General features: G+C 47.8%; 1 protein-coding gene across 2 annotated transcripts; it reads left to right on the forward strand.

Annotated features, from left to right (window-relative positions):
* The first annotated feature begins 279 nt into the window (after window positions 1-279).
* On the forward strand, window positions 280-17,351 carry kif5aa (kinesin family member 5A, a). Of its 2 annotated transcripts, none has more exons than XM_061766898.1 (29): window positions 280-1,320; window positions 3,439-3,526; window positions 3,598-3,671; window positions 4,153-4,257; window positions 4,416-4,464; window positions 4,547-4,602; window positions 4,692-4,779; window positions 6,813-6,937; window positions 7,189-7,293; window positions 7,387-7,535; window positions 7,771-7,919; window positions 7,997-8,175; window positions 8,471-8,539; window positions 8,624-8,830; window positions 10,751-10,897; window positions 11,028-11,216; window positions 11,295-11,412; window positions 11,870-11,931; window positions 12,207-12,316; window positions 12,424-12,525; window positions 13,279-13,339; window positions 13,462-13,533; window positions 13,753-13,857; window positions 13,949-14,165; window positions 14,398-14,572; window positions 14,675-14,754; window positions 14,954-14,993; window positions 15,137-15,222; window positions 15,298-17,351. In XM_061766898.1, exons 1-28 carry the CDS (start codon window positions 1,192-1,194, stop codon window positions 15,213-15,215), a joined length of 3,129 nt encoding a protein of 1,042 aa, XP_061622882.1. In that variant the 5' UTR covers window positions 280-1,191; the 3' UTR covers window positions 15,216-15,222; window positions 15,298-17,351. The 2 variants fall into 2 exon arrangements, with proteins under 2 accessions (XP_061622882.1, XP_061622875.1); XM_061766891.1 differs by having other exon boundaries at window positions 720-1,320; window positions 14,951-14,993.
* The last annotated feature ends 117 nt before the right edge of the window (window positions 17,352-17,468 follow it).

Consider the following 17,468-nt stretch of genomic DNA (forward strand, 5'->3'; position numbering starts at 1 on the left):
GGTACGACCATAGACATGTATACGTAGACGCTGCCTCCGCCATATTGGATGTCGCGAATATGCTCGGAAACGACTAATGCAAGTCGGTGGACTGGACGTAAGAAAATGCCAATCTACAAAGTGCACCAAAAAGTGAAACCCTCTAATTCACCTGTTTACAAACACACACACACACTAATATGATTGGGAAACGGGGTTGCCACAGCCGGTTACTACTATTGTTAATAATTTATTACTATTGTTTTACAAACATAATAAAACGGTCTTGGACAGGGGTTTCCTACCTTTTTAAATCTATCAGCTACTTCTTGGGTACAGATTCATGTTCCGTTTGATACACACTTCTGAAATAACACATTTACTTTTAGTGTCATTATTTAGCGTGAATGACATTCATCTGTGTGAAGACGTCGATCACGTTAATGTTTTCTCAAAATAATTGTAATGATTTGACCGATACGTATCAAAATGCAACCTTTTATTTTCTATAAATCGCTGCAAATGCTTCCATTTCCAAATCATTATTTCTACGAAAATCCTCGGAAATCACAATTTCCCTTCCCCGTTGACCTATTAGGAGCCATCAAAGCCGAGCCCCCAATTTTCCACATTCAATATGTCGCCGTCGTCGGCGTACAATTCAGCGACCACGGCGTGATCTAGGTAACGATGAAGTCTACGGGTGGCACTTTCACGGGGATGCAGGCCACGCCCTTCGCAGGCCCCGCCGACAGGGGGCGCTGTAGTCGCCTTGGACCTCACTGCCCTTCCAACAGCATCGCTCACCTTCAGCCGGCCTGACGCACCCAAAACAGGGGAAAGGCAGCCACGAATCTCGAATAGCTCTTCCAGTGCAGCGGAGGGGCCACATTTCTTCTTCTTCAGTTCTTTTAATAATGTAGGCCGGTCGTTTGCTATTTTGACAACTAATTAGCGCCGTCTTGGCTCACTGCGACACGGAAACGCCACCAGGCTTCTTCGCTTTTTCGACGCTTCAATAGTCCAAGGAGGGGAAAAAAAAAAGAACGAACACCCCAAGCTTGTCTGCAGTCCCTGTGGAAGAGGAAAGAGCGACCTCCGTGGATATCCCGTCGTGTCCTGACGCTTCGGGTCCTAGGCCGCCAGCAGCATCTTCGCCAGCCTCCTCCTCCTCCTCCTCCTCCTCCTCCTCATCCTCATCCAATCTGCGCCATGGCCGACGTCCCAGCCGAGTGCAACATCAAAGTGCTGTGTCGCTTTCGTCCTCTCAACCAGTCCGAGATCATTCGGGGGGACCTTTTCCTGCCCAAATTCCAAGGAGATGACACTGTCGTCGTCGGGGTAAGCAAAAAAAAAATAAAAAATAAAAATATATATGTATATATAGAAATAAAAAAAAAACCAGAACACACAAATACAAAAGGGAGTCGCCTTGTTGAGCACACAGGGCCCTTCATCAATTCATCATCATCATCATCATCATCATCATCACCTGTGTGTGTGTGTGGCACGTTATCATCTTGGGTTCGTAATATGTCCGCCGTCGACGCAAGTCAATGGGCCGACCGCCGCAATATTGCGAACAGACCTCAGTATGACGCTTTCGACTCCAAGCTAGCACAATCATAAATATGCTTCGCTATTGCTTTCAATACAGTTTGCATATTAGATTGGGAATACAGTAGAAAGACTACGATGTTGTTAACTGTCCCAACAGGGGTCTCCGCAGCAAATCACTCGCATCATTTCAAGCGGTACCGAAAATGGATGGATGGATGGCGTATGTCACTATGATTAAATGGAATCATCAGGGCTCTTAATCAGGGGGATAAAACAAAACAAAACAAATAACATTTGAATTTACTGTAATTCTCCCCTATAGTTGCATTCCCCCCCCCAGAATTTGTATTTCTTAAAGATAACAATAATGGGCATCGTAATCATGACTTGATGGCGAATAATTGTATTTTGTATAATTGATCGATTGTTGTTTAATAGCTTTACTAGTGTGCTGTCTGAAGAAGGCAAAATGACATCAGCTTTGTAGTTTTTGTCTTGGTGCAAAGAATTCTTTTTGTGATTTGCTTCTAAATTCATTCAACATGTTTGAATTGGTGAAAATGCGCGCAAAGACCGAGAACAATTTAGCGCTCAATTGTCCAGATATAGGTTCGCGTGAAAGTCCGATGCACCATTCCAATGGTCTGTATTTTTGGGGCGTGGCTAAAACCAAGTACGCACTCGGGCTTCCTGCCACGTGACACGAGTCGGCCGTCCGCCGCTAAATAAGGACCGAGCGCCGTCGTTCCGTCAGCGGCCGTCCAGTGCAATTGTGAGCTACTAAGCAGTAATAACTTAGCGTTGCCGTTAGCTGGCGGGAATTTGGTTGGCGTCGCTCAACAAGTCACCGCCTCGTTCTGCTCGTCCGCATCACAGAAACATCCGAGGCAAAGTCAAGTGTTGATGAAGTGCAGCCGCATTCGAGCGCACGCTGCATCTGTCCTGCGGGCCCAAACTATTTGAGTGACAGCTGAAGTTAAGAGGGGCATGTTTTGGGGGCCTCATTTTCTCTCTCATCTTCTCTGCGGTGTGTCAATTTTTTTTTGGTTTCTTTTCAACTTACAGGGATTTTCAAACAACTTTTGCTCATAAAATAATATCTAAGTGGAAAAAGCGGAACTATGTATGCATATACATTTGAAAACGACGTTTCATCCAATAAGTGATTCATTGATTGACATTTTTTTTTTGAATTCAAGTTTGAACTCATTACAAAAAGCCTTCTCGTCGTTCTCTGCGGTTTCCGTCTGGAACTCAAATGACCGCGTAGACGAGGGCCGAGGAAATGCGTCTTTTCTCTCCAATTTCTGCTTCCCGCGTCGTTGTTGTCTCATGAGCACCACACACATTTCGAATACGATGGACTGACTATCTGCGCTATACTACCGGTCAGCAATAATGGATTCCGAAAGTGACTTCTCAAATTAGGATCGATAATCTCCGAGCCTGCGCATTAGTGACTGACCTGCTTTCTCCCCGCTTATTGAATCTCCTGCCGTGCGTCTGACTCGTGATATCCCCCCCTCCCCCCCTTTGTTTTCATGCTATTGGGCCGATCTGCTAACGGCGCCTCGTGTGCCACGTTGGCGAATGACGCTGGGAAAAGTTCACTTTCTGCGTGAACTACTTCAACGTTCAGTTCACCGTTCCAAAAATGAACGTGTTCATAGTTCTTTTTCTTTTTCTGCATTTAAATGACTGAAAATGTCATTCACTCGTTGCAGTCCCCCCAACACCTCCCCAAAAACCCCTAACAGTCTCTGTGTATAACATCTATCTATCGATCTATCTATCGATCTATCTATCGATCTATCTATCGATCTATCTATCGATCGATCTATCTATCTATCGATCTATCTATCTATCGTCTCTAACGTGATGCATTTTTGCCGTTTTCAGGGCAAGTCCTACATGTTCGATCGAGTGTTTCCAACCAACACCACCCAGGAGCAGGTGTACAACACCTGTGCCAAGCAGATTGTCAAGGGTACGCACCCAGACCAGACGATGAGAGTATTTCACACGAGCGAAACGTTTTGCCATTTGCCTCCCTTGCAGATGTGCTGGGCGGCTACAACGGCACCATCTTCGCCTATGGGCAAACGTCTTCGGGCAAGACTCACACCATGGAGGTACAGTTAGCACAGTCGCTTTGTTTTGAATGCGGTTTGTGCTCGGCATCTTATCCAACCTGACCCTTTCTTCTTGCGCAATGTCAGCATAGCCACTGCTGGCGCGTTCGCATTTCAACCCGTTCCCATTGACGACAGTAACTAAAGTGTTAAACCCTTCGCAAGTCTGCCTTGGCATTTTCACTCCTCAGGTTGCTATCCGGCTATATAATAGCAATGCTCATTTAAAACAATATTCACCTACTGAAAAAAAAATAAATACAATCAAATTACCGATCTACATTAGCACTTTTGCTACTGGTTAGCATAGCAATCATTTGCATTTTAGCAGTTGCATTAGCACTATAATTGAGCTCTTTTATGTTTCTCAAATCTCACATTCTACATTTCAACATTGATTGGATGAATTCTTCCCAAGCAATTTGTAGCCAAAGGGTATTCTGTCCAACGTGCCGATTCTACAATGTGCCGACTGTTCCAGGGCAAGCTGCACGACCCTCACCAGATGGGCATCATCCCCCGCATTGCCGAGGACATCTTCAACCACATCTTTGCCATGGATGAAAACCTGGAATTCCACATCAAGGTTTTCATGTCAGCCCCCGTTGGCTGATTTTCTCTTTCCACCTTGTGCCGTTTCCCCGCTCGTGCCGCGAGCTCCTCAAAGCCGCCATTTGTTCGCTCGTTCGGAAAGTTTTCGCATACGCACATCATGTCAAATCCATTTTTCTCTGTCTTTCAAAGGTTTCCTATTTCGAAATCTACATGGACAAAATCCGTGACTTACTGGACGGTAAGTGCCCAAAACAAACATTTCATCATTTATTTTGATTGTCATCATTTGCAAATATATATATATATATATTTTTTTTTAGTGACAAAGACCAACCTGTCTGTCCACGAGGATAAGAACCGTGTGCCGTATGTCAAGGTGTGTGACAGTTAGGCCTTTTATACGACGATATGCCTCATCCCGCGATCATGCCGTGAATGTGTTTTTCAATCTGGTCTCATCCTCAGGGATGCACCGAGCGCTTTGTCTCCAGCCCGGACGAGGTGATGGACTTGATTGACGAGGGCAAATCAAACCGCCACGTCGCCGTTACCAGTAAGTCTATTTAACACAGTACAAAACAAGTGCACGCCATTATCAGCAAATACTGTGTTTGCATTCATTTCACGTCATTTAACTCTCGACTTCCCGTCGTCTATGCGCCGCGCGGATATCGTGTTTGAGGGACTGTGATGCCTCAGCCATAAACTAATTAGGGATTGTGTGTGCGTGAGAAAATGATAAGAACATTGATTGGATGGGGAGAACGTGTAGCCATGGCAACTTACTCACCGCATGACACAGCCGGTAAAGTGTGCCCGTGATGCCGTCGTCGCAGTCTTCTCCCGCTGACTCATTGCGCTGCAGGGACAGCGTTCTCCAACCTGAATGTTGTTTTAGGGAACGAGCTAGTGAGATAGTGCACGATGAGGTCACCTTGCCGCACTTCCTCCTGGGATCGGATGAGTCCATTTCACGTAAAAAGAGTCGCTTCTCAAACCACTGAATCACTCGAATCACCTGCTTATTTTTGCACCATTCACGGTCATTGTGAAATATCTATGAAATAGCAGAATTACATGACGAAGCCAAATCTTTCATCCATTTTCCGTAGACATATCCTCTCCAGGGTCACAGGGAAGCTCGGCCGTATCCCAGACGGCTTGGGCCATCGGTGTCAAACTCAAGGCCCAGGGGGCCAGAAGCGGCCCGCCATGTCATTTACGTGGTCCGCCAGAGCAAATGGTGCTCGTCAACTTCCGTGATTTTTGCTCAAATCTGTGCCCAAATTCCAAATTGTCATAATAATAAACAATAATGTTGAGATATTGCATTTTCCTGTTTCCAAACCCTTCGTCTACAGTAACGTAAACAATACTTGAACAAACTATTATCCTTGTCTTCTGATTTCAAAAGTAGTCATCCCTCAATTTGTTGTGTAATGGTAATAATAATATGATTTGGTGATTAAACATTGATTTGGTTTCACTGAGGGAAATCCTAACTCCAATGCGGCCGGAGCCAAAAATGAGTTTGACACCCCTGCCTCAAGCCAACAATCTAGCATTTCCCCCTCCCTTGGGATCAAAGTCAGCAAAGGCCCGGTTCTTGGATGAGTCTTAAAAAGATGAACCTTAGCAATTGTTCTGCGGTGTGGGCTGTATTAACAGTGATTCACCCCCCCCCCCACCGATCTGCTCGGATAACAGTTGGAGCTGACAATCGTAAACGTTAAAACTGTACACTAGTCACGATCCAACTCATCATTTTTGACCGAGTTGGGCTGAGCCACCGACTCGTGAAACTGAGCGATAGCCGATTCGGAAGAAACCTGGAACGCATCCGGATCCCCCGGAAACGCTGGATTACTTCTAACTGGCTATCACCCCGTTTCAGAATCAGAATCAGAATCAGAATCAGAATCAGAATCATCTTTATTTGCCAAGTATGTTCGTGTCAGATTCTCTGAGTCTGTGGCTGGGCCAAAGTTGGTTCGGACCACGCGCATACATTACGTAGTTGCGATCGTCAATAGGTTCAAGATTTACGATTGCCAGCTTGAATGTTTTCGGAGAAGATCTGCGAGGGGAAAACAAATCTCTGGTGACACACCCCACACCAAAGATTCCCTTCGCACGCTTGCAATACTGCGCACGTCCGAGAGAAGGGGCTGCGCGACCGTGCCCGAAGACGTCAAGAGTTTGGTGCGTTGCTCAAGGGCAACTTAGCAGTGCCGCAAAGCCAATTGGCCTCTCTCTCCGACAGCCAGCATCACATTCCGTAATTTTCCATGTGCAATGGCAATTCAACGGCTAGTCAGGAATATGATAATCCAAATCTTTAAAGTAGCAATAAGTCTGCTTATGCAAAATGACTCGAGCTAACTGTCATTATGCTTTTGTGTTACATACATGACATCATAATTGCATATACACCGTCCAATACATATACATAAACCAATGACACATTGGAAAGACAATATTAGTGTTTATTTGATTTGGTTTTGAAGAAGATGGACGGACGGACGGACGGACGGACAGATCGATGTACAGTATATAAACAACGGTGTTGTGTCTGTGTTTGCGCAGACATGAACGAGCACAGCTCTCGCAGCCACAGCATCTTCCTGATCAACATCAAGCAGGAGCACGTGGAGACCGAGCAGAAGCTTTGCGGAAAACTCTATCTGGTGGACCTGGCGGGAAGCGAGAAGGTGGGATAACTTCAAGTTCAACAGCTCCGAGGCTAACGAACGGAGGCAGATGGCTGTAGATACCTCAGTCTTAGTCAGTCTCCGTCGCAATGGGAATCCATGCGTGCAAGATGCATCGTCGGTAGGACAAAACGGCCGAGTGTGTAAAAGGTTCTACTGCGCTGTACCTTCGAGAATCAGTGGTCCCCAACCTCTAGATAGGAGACGTCAGGCGTTGTATTTGACTTGTGACCATCCACTGTGTGCACCAGGTCAGTAAGACGGGGGCCGCAGGAGCCGTGCTGGACGAGGCCAAAAACATCAACAAGTCTCTGTCGGCCCTGGGAAACGTCATCTCAGCCTTGGCCGAGGGCACGGTGAGTTTTCTCTCCTTTCTCCGCTCGCCCCCGCCTCCGCCTCCGCCTCCGCCTCTTATCCAACGGCGACGTGCCGATTTTCTCCTCTCCCAGAAAAGCCACGTGCCGTACCGTGACAGCAAAATGACCCGCATCCTGCAGGATTCTCTTGGCGGGAATTGTCGCACCACCATGTTCATCTGCTGTTCGCCCTCCAGCTATAATGACGCCGAGACTAAGTCCACACTGATGTTTGGGCAACGGTAGAAACTATATGGATTGTGTTTTTCACTGGGAAATTGTTCCTAAAAATGTGGACAAACTCCAAATCTATGAAGTAGTCAATCATAGTTTGGACTACATCCCATTGTTGTGACTCTTAATTCTTCATCTAAGCTCGATACTTCGGACATCTCCACGCACTAAAAGTCTTTTTTTTTTGTAAACTATTCACTCATTCAAATAACATCTAATTGCTAATCACCCGATTCCCAACAGCGCCAAGACTATCCGTAACACGGCTTCCATCAACTTGGAACTGACAGCTGAGCAGTGGAAGAGGAAGTACGAGAAGGTGAAGGAGAAGAGCAAGACCCTGAAGGAGAGCATCCAAAAGCTGGAGGCCGAGCTCAACCGCTGGAGGAACGGTGAGGACGATTAGAAGCCGACATCCCAGAAAAGAGATGCAATTCTTCTAAGCCTGCGCCATCGTCACTCCCTCCAGGAGAGGACGTACCCGAGACGGAGAGGACCCGGCCGGAGATCGCGACCCGTTACGAGTCGGCGGAGGAGCGGCCCGTTCTGGATAACGACACCTCTTCCATTGTGGTTCGCATTTCCGAGGAGGAGCGCCAGAAATATGAAGAGGAGATCCGCAAGCTGTACAAGCAGCTGGACGACAAGGTAGATGCAATTCCTCCGACGCGCGGATCACGCGTGGACACTTGACGATCGCAATCAAAGCCGGTATGAAAATAATTGGCACAGCCAGAGCCCAGACCTGAATCGACCTAAAATATGTAGAAGGGACCTATGCGCAATATATCAAACTTGATTCACGTAGCGTTAGCATTAGTCTGCCTGTCGCGCAAAGTCAGCTTCCAGCTCACCGTGACAATCAACAGGATAGCGCGGTCTAGAAAACTGATGAAAGTACATGTCGGCGGCTGTTGTCATGGACCTGCGGCGTGTATCGCAGGATGATGAGATCAACCTGCAGTGTCAGCTGGTGGAGAAACTGAAGCAGCAGATGTTGGACCAGGACGAGGTACACACCGGTTTACACGCACGCGCGCAGACTCGCACGCCAAGACCGCCAGAGTCTTCTGACGTGCGGCGCTTTTACCGGCAGCTGTTGGCGTCTTCGCGCGGGGACGGCGACAAGGTGCAGGCGGAGCTCGGCAGGCTGCAGGTGGAGAGCGACTGCGCTAAGGCGGAGGTGAAGGAGGTGCTGCAAGCTCTGGAGGAGCTGGCCATCAACTATGACCAAAAGAGCCAGGAGGTGGAGGAGAAAGGTCTGCAGAACCAGCTGCTGGCCGACCAGCTGGCTCAGAAAATGGTACGTTCAAGAGGAAGAGCGTGACACAAACAGCCTCTATTTACTAAGAAATGGGTACATTTCCATGCTAATGCGTGAAGGTAGTAAAGGTAGCGTAGGGGTCCATGCTGCTGCCTCCCGTGCAACCGGCGCCCCGCTAGCCAGCCGCTGTGGGCCACGTCCCGAGCCCGGATGGAAAAAATGGGTAGGTTGCGTCAGGAAGTATCTGCCGTAAAAACTGTGCCGAACAAGTCTTGCTGGCGACTCGCTGCGGCAGCCCTGCACGGGACGAGCCAAAAGTCCGATCCCCCGCTACAGAAGCTGGCCCTAGGGACGTGGAATGTCACCTGTCTGGCAGGGAAGGAGCCCGAGCCGGTGCGTGAGGTCGAGAAGTTCCGACTAGATATAGTCGGACTCGCCTCCACGCGCAGCTTGGGCTCTGGTACCAGTCCTCTCGAGAGGGGTTGGACTCTCTTCCACTCTGGAGTTGCCCACGGTGAGAGACGCCGAGCAGGTGTGGGTATACTTATTGCTCCCCGGCTCAGCGCCTGTACGTTGGGGTTATGCACCAAACACCAGTTCAGAGTCCCCACCCTTTTTGGAGTCCTTGCTGGAGGTTGCTGGAGAGCGCTCCCGCTGGGGACTCCATCGTTCTGTTGGGGGACTTCAATGCTCACGTGGGCAATGACCGTGAGACCTGGAAGGGCGTGATTGGGATGAACGCCCGGCCCCCCCCCCCCCCCCGATCAGAACCCGAGCGGTGTTCTGTTATTGGACTTCTGTGCTCGTCACGGATTGTCCATAACGAACACCATGTTCAAGCATAAGGGTGTCCACACGTGCACTTGGCACCAGGACACCCTAGGTCGCAGTTCGACGATCGGCTTTGCGGCCGTGTCATCGGACTTGCGGCCGCATGTCTCGGACACTCGGGTGAAGAGAGGGGCGCAGCTGTCAACGGATCACCACCTGGTGGTGTGTCGGCTCCGACGGTGGGGAAGGATTGCCGGTCCGACGTGGCGGGCCCAAACGTATTGTGAAGGTCTGCTGGGAACGTCTGGCGGAATCCCCTGTCAGAAGGAGTTTCAACTCCCACCTCCGACAGAACTTTGCTCATGTTTCGGGGGAGGCGGGGGACATCGAGTCCGAGCGGACCGTGTTCCGCGCCTCCATTGCTGAGGCGGCCGACCGGAGCTGCGGCCGTAAGGGGGTCGGTGGCTGTCGTGGCGGCAATCCCCGAACCCGTTGGTGGACACCAACGGTGAGGGATGCCGTCAAGCTGAAGAAGGAGTCCTGAAGCTCACTATGAGCCAGTAGAACTGAATGAGTTTGCCAATCCACTTAACATAGGAAAATCCTGATTCTAATTGTTATTATGGCAATAGTAAAAAGATCCTAAAATAGAATGAAAGAAAAATGACAGCATTACATGAATGAAGAGTTTCTGAAGCGCAGAATTATTTGCACCTGTGTTTACGAAGGCCCATAATATTTGTTTTCTAGAAGATGAAAATATTTCTCGTGCTATTCTATTTTCCTATTTCTAATCATGAAATGAGTGATGTGACAAGACTTCCAAATGTTGCGCCTGGTTGGAATGGCCACGTCAACCGATCTTTTTGAAAACAGGATCGTAGGTTCTGGAGAAATTGAGTTATTGTGTCGGGAAAAAAAAAAAGGCCTTTTGGGGACTATTTTTGTGTGATATTGTGTTCCAAAAAATGCCTTCGAATGAGTGTAAAACAGTATGACTTCATTATTTCTCAAGGCACGTCGAGTCATTCGAAGTGCTCATTCCATGTTTTCTAGAAAGCTCCGCAAGTTACGTCGCTCACGAGATGACATTGCAGATGTGTCATCATTGTGTTTGGTGTGCACTTGGTGTCCGTGTGTAACTAAACCGTGACATTCTTTCTCCCTTCTGTGGGCTCGCCGAACCAGGCAAGTCTGATGGAGCTGGAGGCGGAGCTATCTCGCATGCAGGAAGTGAGCGGTCAGCAGAGGAAACGTATCGCTGACGTCCTCAACGGGCTGATGAGGGACCTGAGCGAGTTCAGCTCCATTGTGGGCAACGGCGAAATCAAGCTGGTGAGAAGAAGAAGAATCGCATGACCTTCGGGGCGTTCTCTCTCACGGCGAATGGAGCTCAGTGTTTGGGAATCGGTGGTGTTCAAATGGATGTGTGGCACCTGAAAGCTGTCTTTCCTCCCACGCTCAGCCGGTGGAGATCAGCGGCGCCATCGAAGAGGAGTTCACAGTGGCTCGCCTCTACATTAGCAAGATCAAGTCGGAGGTGAAGAGCATGGTGAAGCGTTGCCGGCAGCTGGAGAACATGCAGCTGGAGTGCCACCGCAAGATGGAGGAGACCGGGAGGGAACTCTCCTCGTGCCACCTCCTCATCTCTCAGGTGAGGACGAGAACGAAAAGGGGCGGAGCGAACGAGAGAGGGTGTGACTTCGGCCGCCGCGCTCGCTTTGCTCCGCAGCACGAGGCTAAGATCCGCTCGCTGACGGAGTACATGCAGAGCGTGGAGCACAAGAAGAGGCTGCTGGAGGAAAGTCACGACTCTCTGAGCGAAGAGCTGGCCAAGCTGCAGGAGCGAGGTAACGCGCACCACGCGCTCGCCGTCACAAGATGACGGGAGCAAGCTACTATTTCTAAACTATCCGAATTGAATAATATCACTAGACCAACTATAAATTGCTCTCATAAGGTTTGATAGCGATATACGCATCTGAACAGGCGAGTTCACTTGTGAAATGAACTGAAAAGAATCCTTTTGAATTGCTCATCATGGACACGCAAACTTGGTTTGCGCTAACGTCTTCGGACGCTGCATACACACCCGTAAGGCGTTGCGAGAAAATCGAGGGGAAATACAAACATGTCGCGAAAGTCCTTTTTTAAAAACAACTGAAAACAAGACTTGGTGAGTGCGTGGGAACATCCTTGGGTGAATATCCACACACACAAAAACAGCATCATTTCATTTGCGTGTGCGTGTGTGTGTGTGTGTGTGTGTGTGTGTCCAACCTTTCCCCATTTCTCCTCTTCTATAAGACAATTCTCTTCTGGAGGAGAAAGACGGAGAGAAGGGGGAGACTGAAGATGGAAATGTGAAGGTAAATAAAACAACAGCAACCTCACGCTGCTTTGCATTTGTGCAGTTTTAGAATGCAAAACTGTTCCAAGGTGTCTTCATAAACGGTCGCCATCAAAATTCAATTCCATCCAATTTGGGTTCATAAAAATGTCGAGTTGCAAATTGGTACTGGTGCTCCAGTATTTCAGTTTACAAACTCCTCACCAATTTGACAATGAGCATCAGAATTTTTGTTTCCGTGTGCGCGCAAACCAATGGGCGACTGACGCCATCTGTTTGCTTCAAATGTTCTAGAAAGTCGCCCGTCAACAGGCGGAGTCTCACCGCGGCCTCCATCACAAGCAGCTGGCTCGACTGCGCGACGAGATCAACGAGAAGCAGCGACTCATCGACGAACTCACCGAGTCTGTAACTCCTGACATCCCAAATATTCTTTTCTCTATTAACATACATTGAGCTTCTTGTCATGATTAATGGAACATGAAATTAATAGAAGACGTGTCGTGTCTAGTCGGAATTCCAAGATGGAGCTGGAGCTGGCTCAGGTTCGCTCGGAATTTGAGCGTCTGAAGAGTCAGGACAGCAGCAAGAGCGAGCGCCTGGAGGAGCTCTCGTAAGTCAACTTCCAACTGGACTCAGTTGAGTGTGTGCGACGCCGGCGACTGCTAACGACATCGGGACATTAGAATTCGTAGAGTTCCCCCCAAAAAAAAATTCATTGGAACTCGAATGGTTGGGAAGTCCAAAATGTTGCGAACAAGAATCCAGGCCCGAAATGATGACGAGAAGAAAATATCTTTCCCTGCTTCATGAAGGGCTTACGTTGCTGAAATAGGTCTTTAAACAAGCAAGCAAACAAATATATTTTCTATTTTATTCTATGATGGCAAAGTCCGAATTCTGCTCGAGTTGTGGTTTTCTGAGGGTCCACTTGAATGCTCCTGATGAGTTTGGATATTTTTTTTTAATGTACACTTGAAGATAAATGAGTTGCGGTTCAGTCTGAGTCTTCCAGCATGTAACGACATCTCTGCTGATCATATTTTCTTTGTTTTGAAATACTGTATAGTACACAGTGGACCCCTGCCGGACCACGAATGGGCAAAATCCACGGATAATTGCAAAAGGATATTCATTATAATTACAATAGGAATTTTTACCCCCCCCCAAAAAAAAAAATATATATATATATTGAATACGCAGGGATAAGTGTTTTTGGGTTGGTAAAAAAATAATAATAAAACACATTTTTTTTGGTGGGGAAAAAACAAGTGAAACACAATCTGCAAATAGGTAACTCCACGGGTGCCAAACCGCGAGTATGCCGGCTCCACTGTATGATCATGGTTTTCATATTTTCTGTCAGATTCCGGCACGAGCGCCATGAGCAGACTAAACAGGACCTGAAGGGTCTGGAGGAGATTGTCGTGAGTAAAACTCCACTCAAAGCGCACTTTTGTTCCTCCACATCCACTTGTCACTCGTTGGATATCTTTTCGGATTGTAGGTTGGGCCTTCTAACTTTCTCTTGACTTGCCCTTCCCGCCAGGCCCGCGAACTCCAGACCCTCCACAACATCCGCAAGCTGTTCGTTCAAGACCTCACGTCGCGGGTTAAAAAAGTAAGTCGACGTGCTGCCGAAACTGGCGGCAAATTGTGCGCGAGCGATGAACTGTGCGAGCGGGTTATGTTGAAATGATCGAATGGGAGCGCATAACCCTAACCCTAACCCTATGACCCCAAAGATCCCAAACATTATTGATGGCACGGGACGTTCGAAGAGGACCAGCGGAAAAGTAAACTGTATATTGCTTTCTTCCATGACCACTCCAACCTACAGAGTTCCGAAATGGAACCTGATGATAGCGGGGGGTCGTGCACCCAGAAGCAGAAGATTTCCTTTCTTGAGAATAACCTGGACCAACTTACAAAGGTTCACAAACAGGTGAGCGCACGTGGCAGACTTTTGAAAAAAAAAATCTCTTCATCCATCAAATGACGTCGAGTTTGTCGTCCTCGTCCTCGCATCGCTCCAGCTGGTTCGTGACAATGCAGATCTGCGTTGTGAGCTTCCAAAGCTGGAGAAACGCCTTCGGTCTACTGCTGAGCGAGTTAAGGCCCTGGAGACTGCACTGAGGGATGCCAAGGAGGGCGCCATGATGGACCGCCGTCGCTACCAGCAGGAAGTCGACCGCATCAAAGATGCCATGAGGGCCAAGAACGCCTTGCGACGTCCTCATGCGGCGCAGATTGGTACTGATTCGAGAGTTTGATGAGACCGCGGAGCTCTCTAAGTTGTCTTTGTTTACAAAAGATGTATGTTAGTTTCATTGCAGACTCAAAATTGTCTTCAATGTTTACAAAAACCCGTCTTTTCTGATACGAATGTCTGAACAAGGTATCCTGTGTAGAAAAGGGGAAGGTTGAAAGAATGACAGGAACAAGTGACGCAGTTGTATGACAACCGTCCTCGCTTCATCCCTAGCCAAGCCCGTGAGGCCCAAGCAAATGCCCGTCTGCTCCCCCAGCAACCCGTTCTACTCGTACATCCGGGCCACCGAGCACGCCGACACCTTCAGCAACGCCGTCTTTCAGAGCAACGTGACGCCGACCAACTCCGCGAGCGTCAACTGCAACCCAAACTCTGTTCAGACCAACACGTGCGTTTCAAAGATTCTCTCTTGCCAAAGACCACCTTTTCACCAAGTCGGCTTAAGTTCACCGCGGGACCCAATTCTGATCCTTCCTTTGTTGTTTGCCAGAGTTTCCACAGCACTGGGCTACAGAGCGGGCAGATACAACGGAGACATACTGGAATCCTTCCCGCTTAACATTGACAATGGTGAGCATGCCGCCGCAACACAGGCGCAATATAGCCGAGGATCTTACAATAGCCAAAACTAATTTGAAGGCCAAATTATTATTATTTTCCATCATGTGGATTTCCCTCACCCTGTACTTCTTTAATCAGTCAATTCAATTTAGTAGTGTAACATAAATGATGTGAACATGCTTTTTGTTGTTGTTGTTGTTCCCAGCAGGGAACAGCATCAGTGACACAAGAGACATCAATGACAACAGGTAAGGATAATGATCTCGAACTAGAGCTCGAATAGGAACACGATCGGCAACGATTCGGCACAGCTGCGCAGTCGAGCAATGAAATGTGCACGGAGCGCTGGGGGAGACGTGGTTTCGTTGAGTCTTTGTGTCTTTCTAAACAGGAGCGATGTGCACTGCGGCAGCGAGGCGGACGACTCCAACAGACACTTCCTCGCTCACCGGGAGACGGCCGCGAGTTAATGCCGAGGTAACGACATACGGACATTAACATTCAATTCTTATGCGTTGTATTCATTGGGATTTTGCGTTGGTCTCTACCCAGGTGACGACCAAACTGTGTACATGTGACCCGCACCCTCCGCCCCAGCAATCTGCATGCAGCCCGCCTCTCCGTTCCTCCGCCGCACCGCCGATGAAGATGCTGACGATGGTGATCGATTGCTTTCTAGTCTCTTAAGTAGATAAAAGCTCCTCCTCTTCCTTCTACTAGCGCCATTTACTTCCATAGACGCGTGGCCTCCAATGAAGTCGGTGCAGCATTTTTGTTGTTGTAAATGTAAAACACTGCATGTCCCTCAGCCAATCAAGTTGCCCCTGGACTATTCTGGACTCTGACTACTACTACTACTGAAAAGTAGTTGGTGTGTACTCTAGTCCGGGTTTTTGACCAGCATCTTTTTTGTGTTAAAGCACAAGCTTCCCCTGCACACGTCGTCTTCTATCAGGGCCTCAGTCCTAAATAGGGCCACAGTGTCCAGAACCACACACACACACACACACACACACACACATTACGTACATGTCACTTAGCGGGTTAGCGGCCAAATATTCGCATGTGTTGTGATTCCAGTCAGGGGCGAAGCATCCGAGTGACCTGACCACATAACAGAAAGACGAAGGTGTTTTACATTATATAGAAAAACGACAACACACGGAGTCGGATAGCTTCAGATCTGTCATTCGTGGTAACAAAAATAAATAAAATGCAAAAAAAAGGATATGAACGGGATCTCTACGACTGCAGTGTAATTGGACAGATCGGATATCTCGTGTCACTACAAGGCAGACATCAGCGGAATATGTCAAGCGACGACTTACCGTCATTTGCGTGTCTATCCAAACGACAGCACGCTCAAAGCTCAGAAGACCGAAGAGCGGTGCTGTTTTTTTTGTTTTTACGTTCGCTTTGGATTCTTTTGAGCATTTATTACATGTAAGCATGTTGATCTCGCGTCTGGAAAGTAGAAAGCAACAAACCGTAGGCGCCGAATTGGAATTGGGCCTTAAGATCTGCAGAGTAAATCCAGCCAGGGAAGGCTTTTCATCCCCTATTCTGGTAGCGGTGCTTTGTTTAAGGCAGATGTCATCGCGCGGTATAAAGTAATCACACAAAAACACTCCACTCTTAAAAGGCAAAAGAAGATTAGACCGGCAAACCACTTGTGCGCTTTAATATTGTGACGCTTCAGCTTGTTTCCATTGCAGGGTCCGCTTACTGCGTTCAATGTTGACCGTTTCGGAGAAGTTCAGAAACTAGATTTCACCGTCGATGTTTAATTCATCAGAAAATATTAGAAAGCTGCCAATGAAATCAGAAGAGCGTCCCAGACATTGACTGTTAACCGGTCTTTGGGTCTTGAATTGAGAAGCGGGATAATAAGTCCCGTGCTGGGAGAATATTTGCAAGGAAGTCCCCAGCTGAGCACCCAGCAGTCTGGCTTGGACCAACAGGAGCGCATTTGTTGTATGAAAACAGTCAGGCTGTGATTCTTTCCTCGTAAATCCTGACCAGCCAATCAGGAGAAAAGAACACAGAAGAACATTGTAGGTGAACAGATGCATGTGGACTTCGCTCAGTTTCTCAATGAAAGAACTCGCGCCTAATCATACACATTCACGCATACGCCTCTTCTGCATATGTCGGAATTGTTTTTCATTCGGATTCGTTATTCCTCATTCACAGAGAAATTGGAGCAAAAAGCTTGTCTTGCGCCAAGATTTGACACAGACCCTACCGATGCATCCCGTACGACTATACGTGAGCAGAGCGTCGCCATTCTATCGTAATCGAGACGATATGTCGTATTGTCATTGCTACTTCCGCCGTCTAGTTTAAACATATCTTATAGAAATATATACAATATATATGTGCTATTTATTGCTCATCTTGTAATGAAGACATGGCGACCGACAGGAGAACGTTTCACTGGAAATCTGAAATATCTGTTGGATTTGTTTCTGTATGTCTGTACCGTAGCATCGACATCCTGTGATAATCACCGCGCGAGACTCCTGTATGTAAATACACATATTTACCGCGTTGTATTTCAGCCATTGTGTTGTCGTTAAAAGTTCAATAAACTTGGAGAAAGGGAATCACATTGTTCTGCATGAACGGCGACATCCACAAAAAGATGGAAGCAGATGGGACGGCCAAATCCGTCCCGGCGCTTACATTGTCGTGGCTCTCAAGAAGAACTCAATTAGAATTTG

Source organism: Phyllopteryx taeniolatus, chromosome 1 (assembly GCF_024500385.1).
Source record: "Phyllopteryx taeniolatus isolate TA_2022b chromosome 1, UOR_Ptae_1.2, whole genome shotgun sequence".
Lineage (NCBI taxonomy): Eukaryota > Metazoa > Chordata > Actinopteri > Syngnathiformes > Syngnathidae > Phyllopteryx > Phyllopteryx taeniolatus.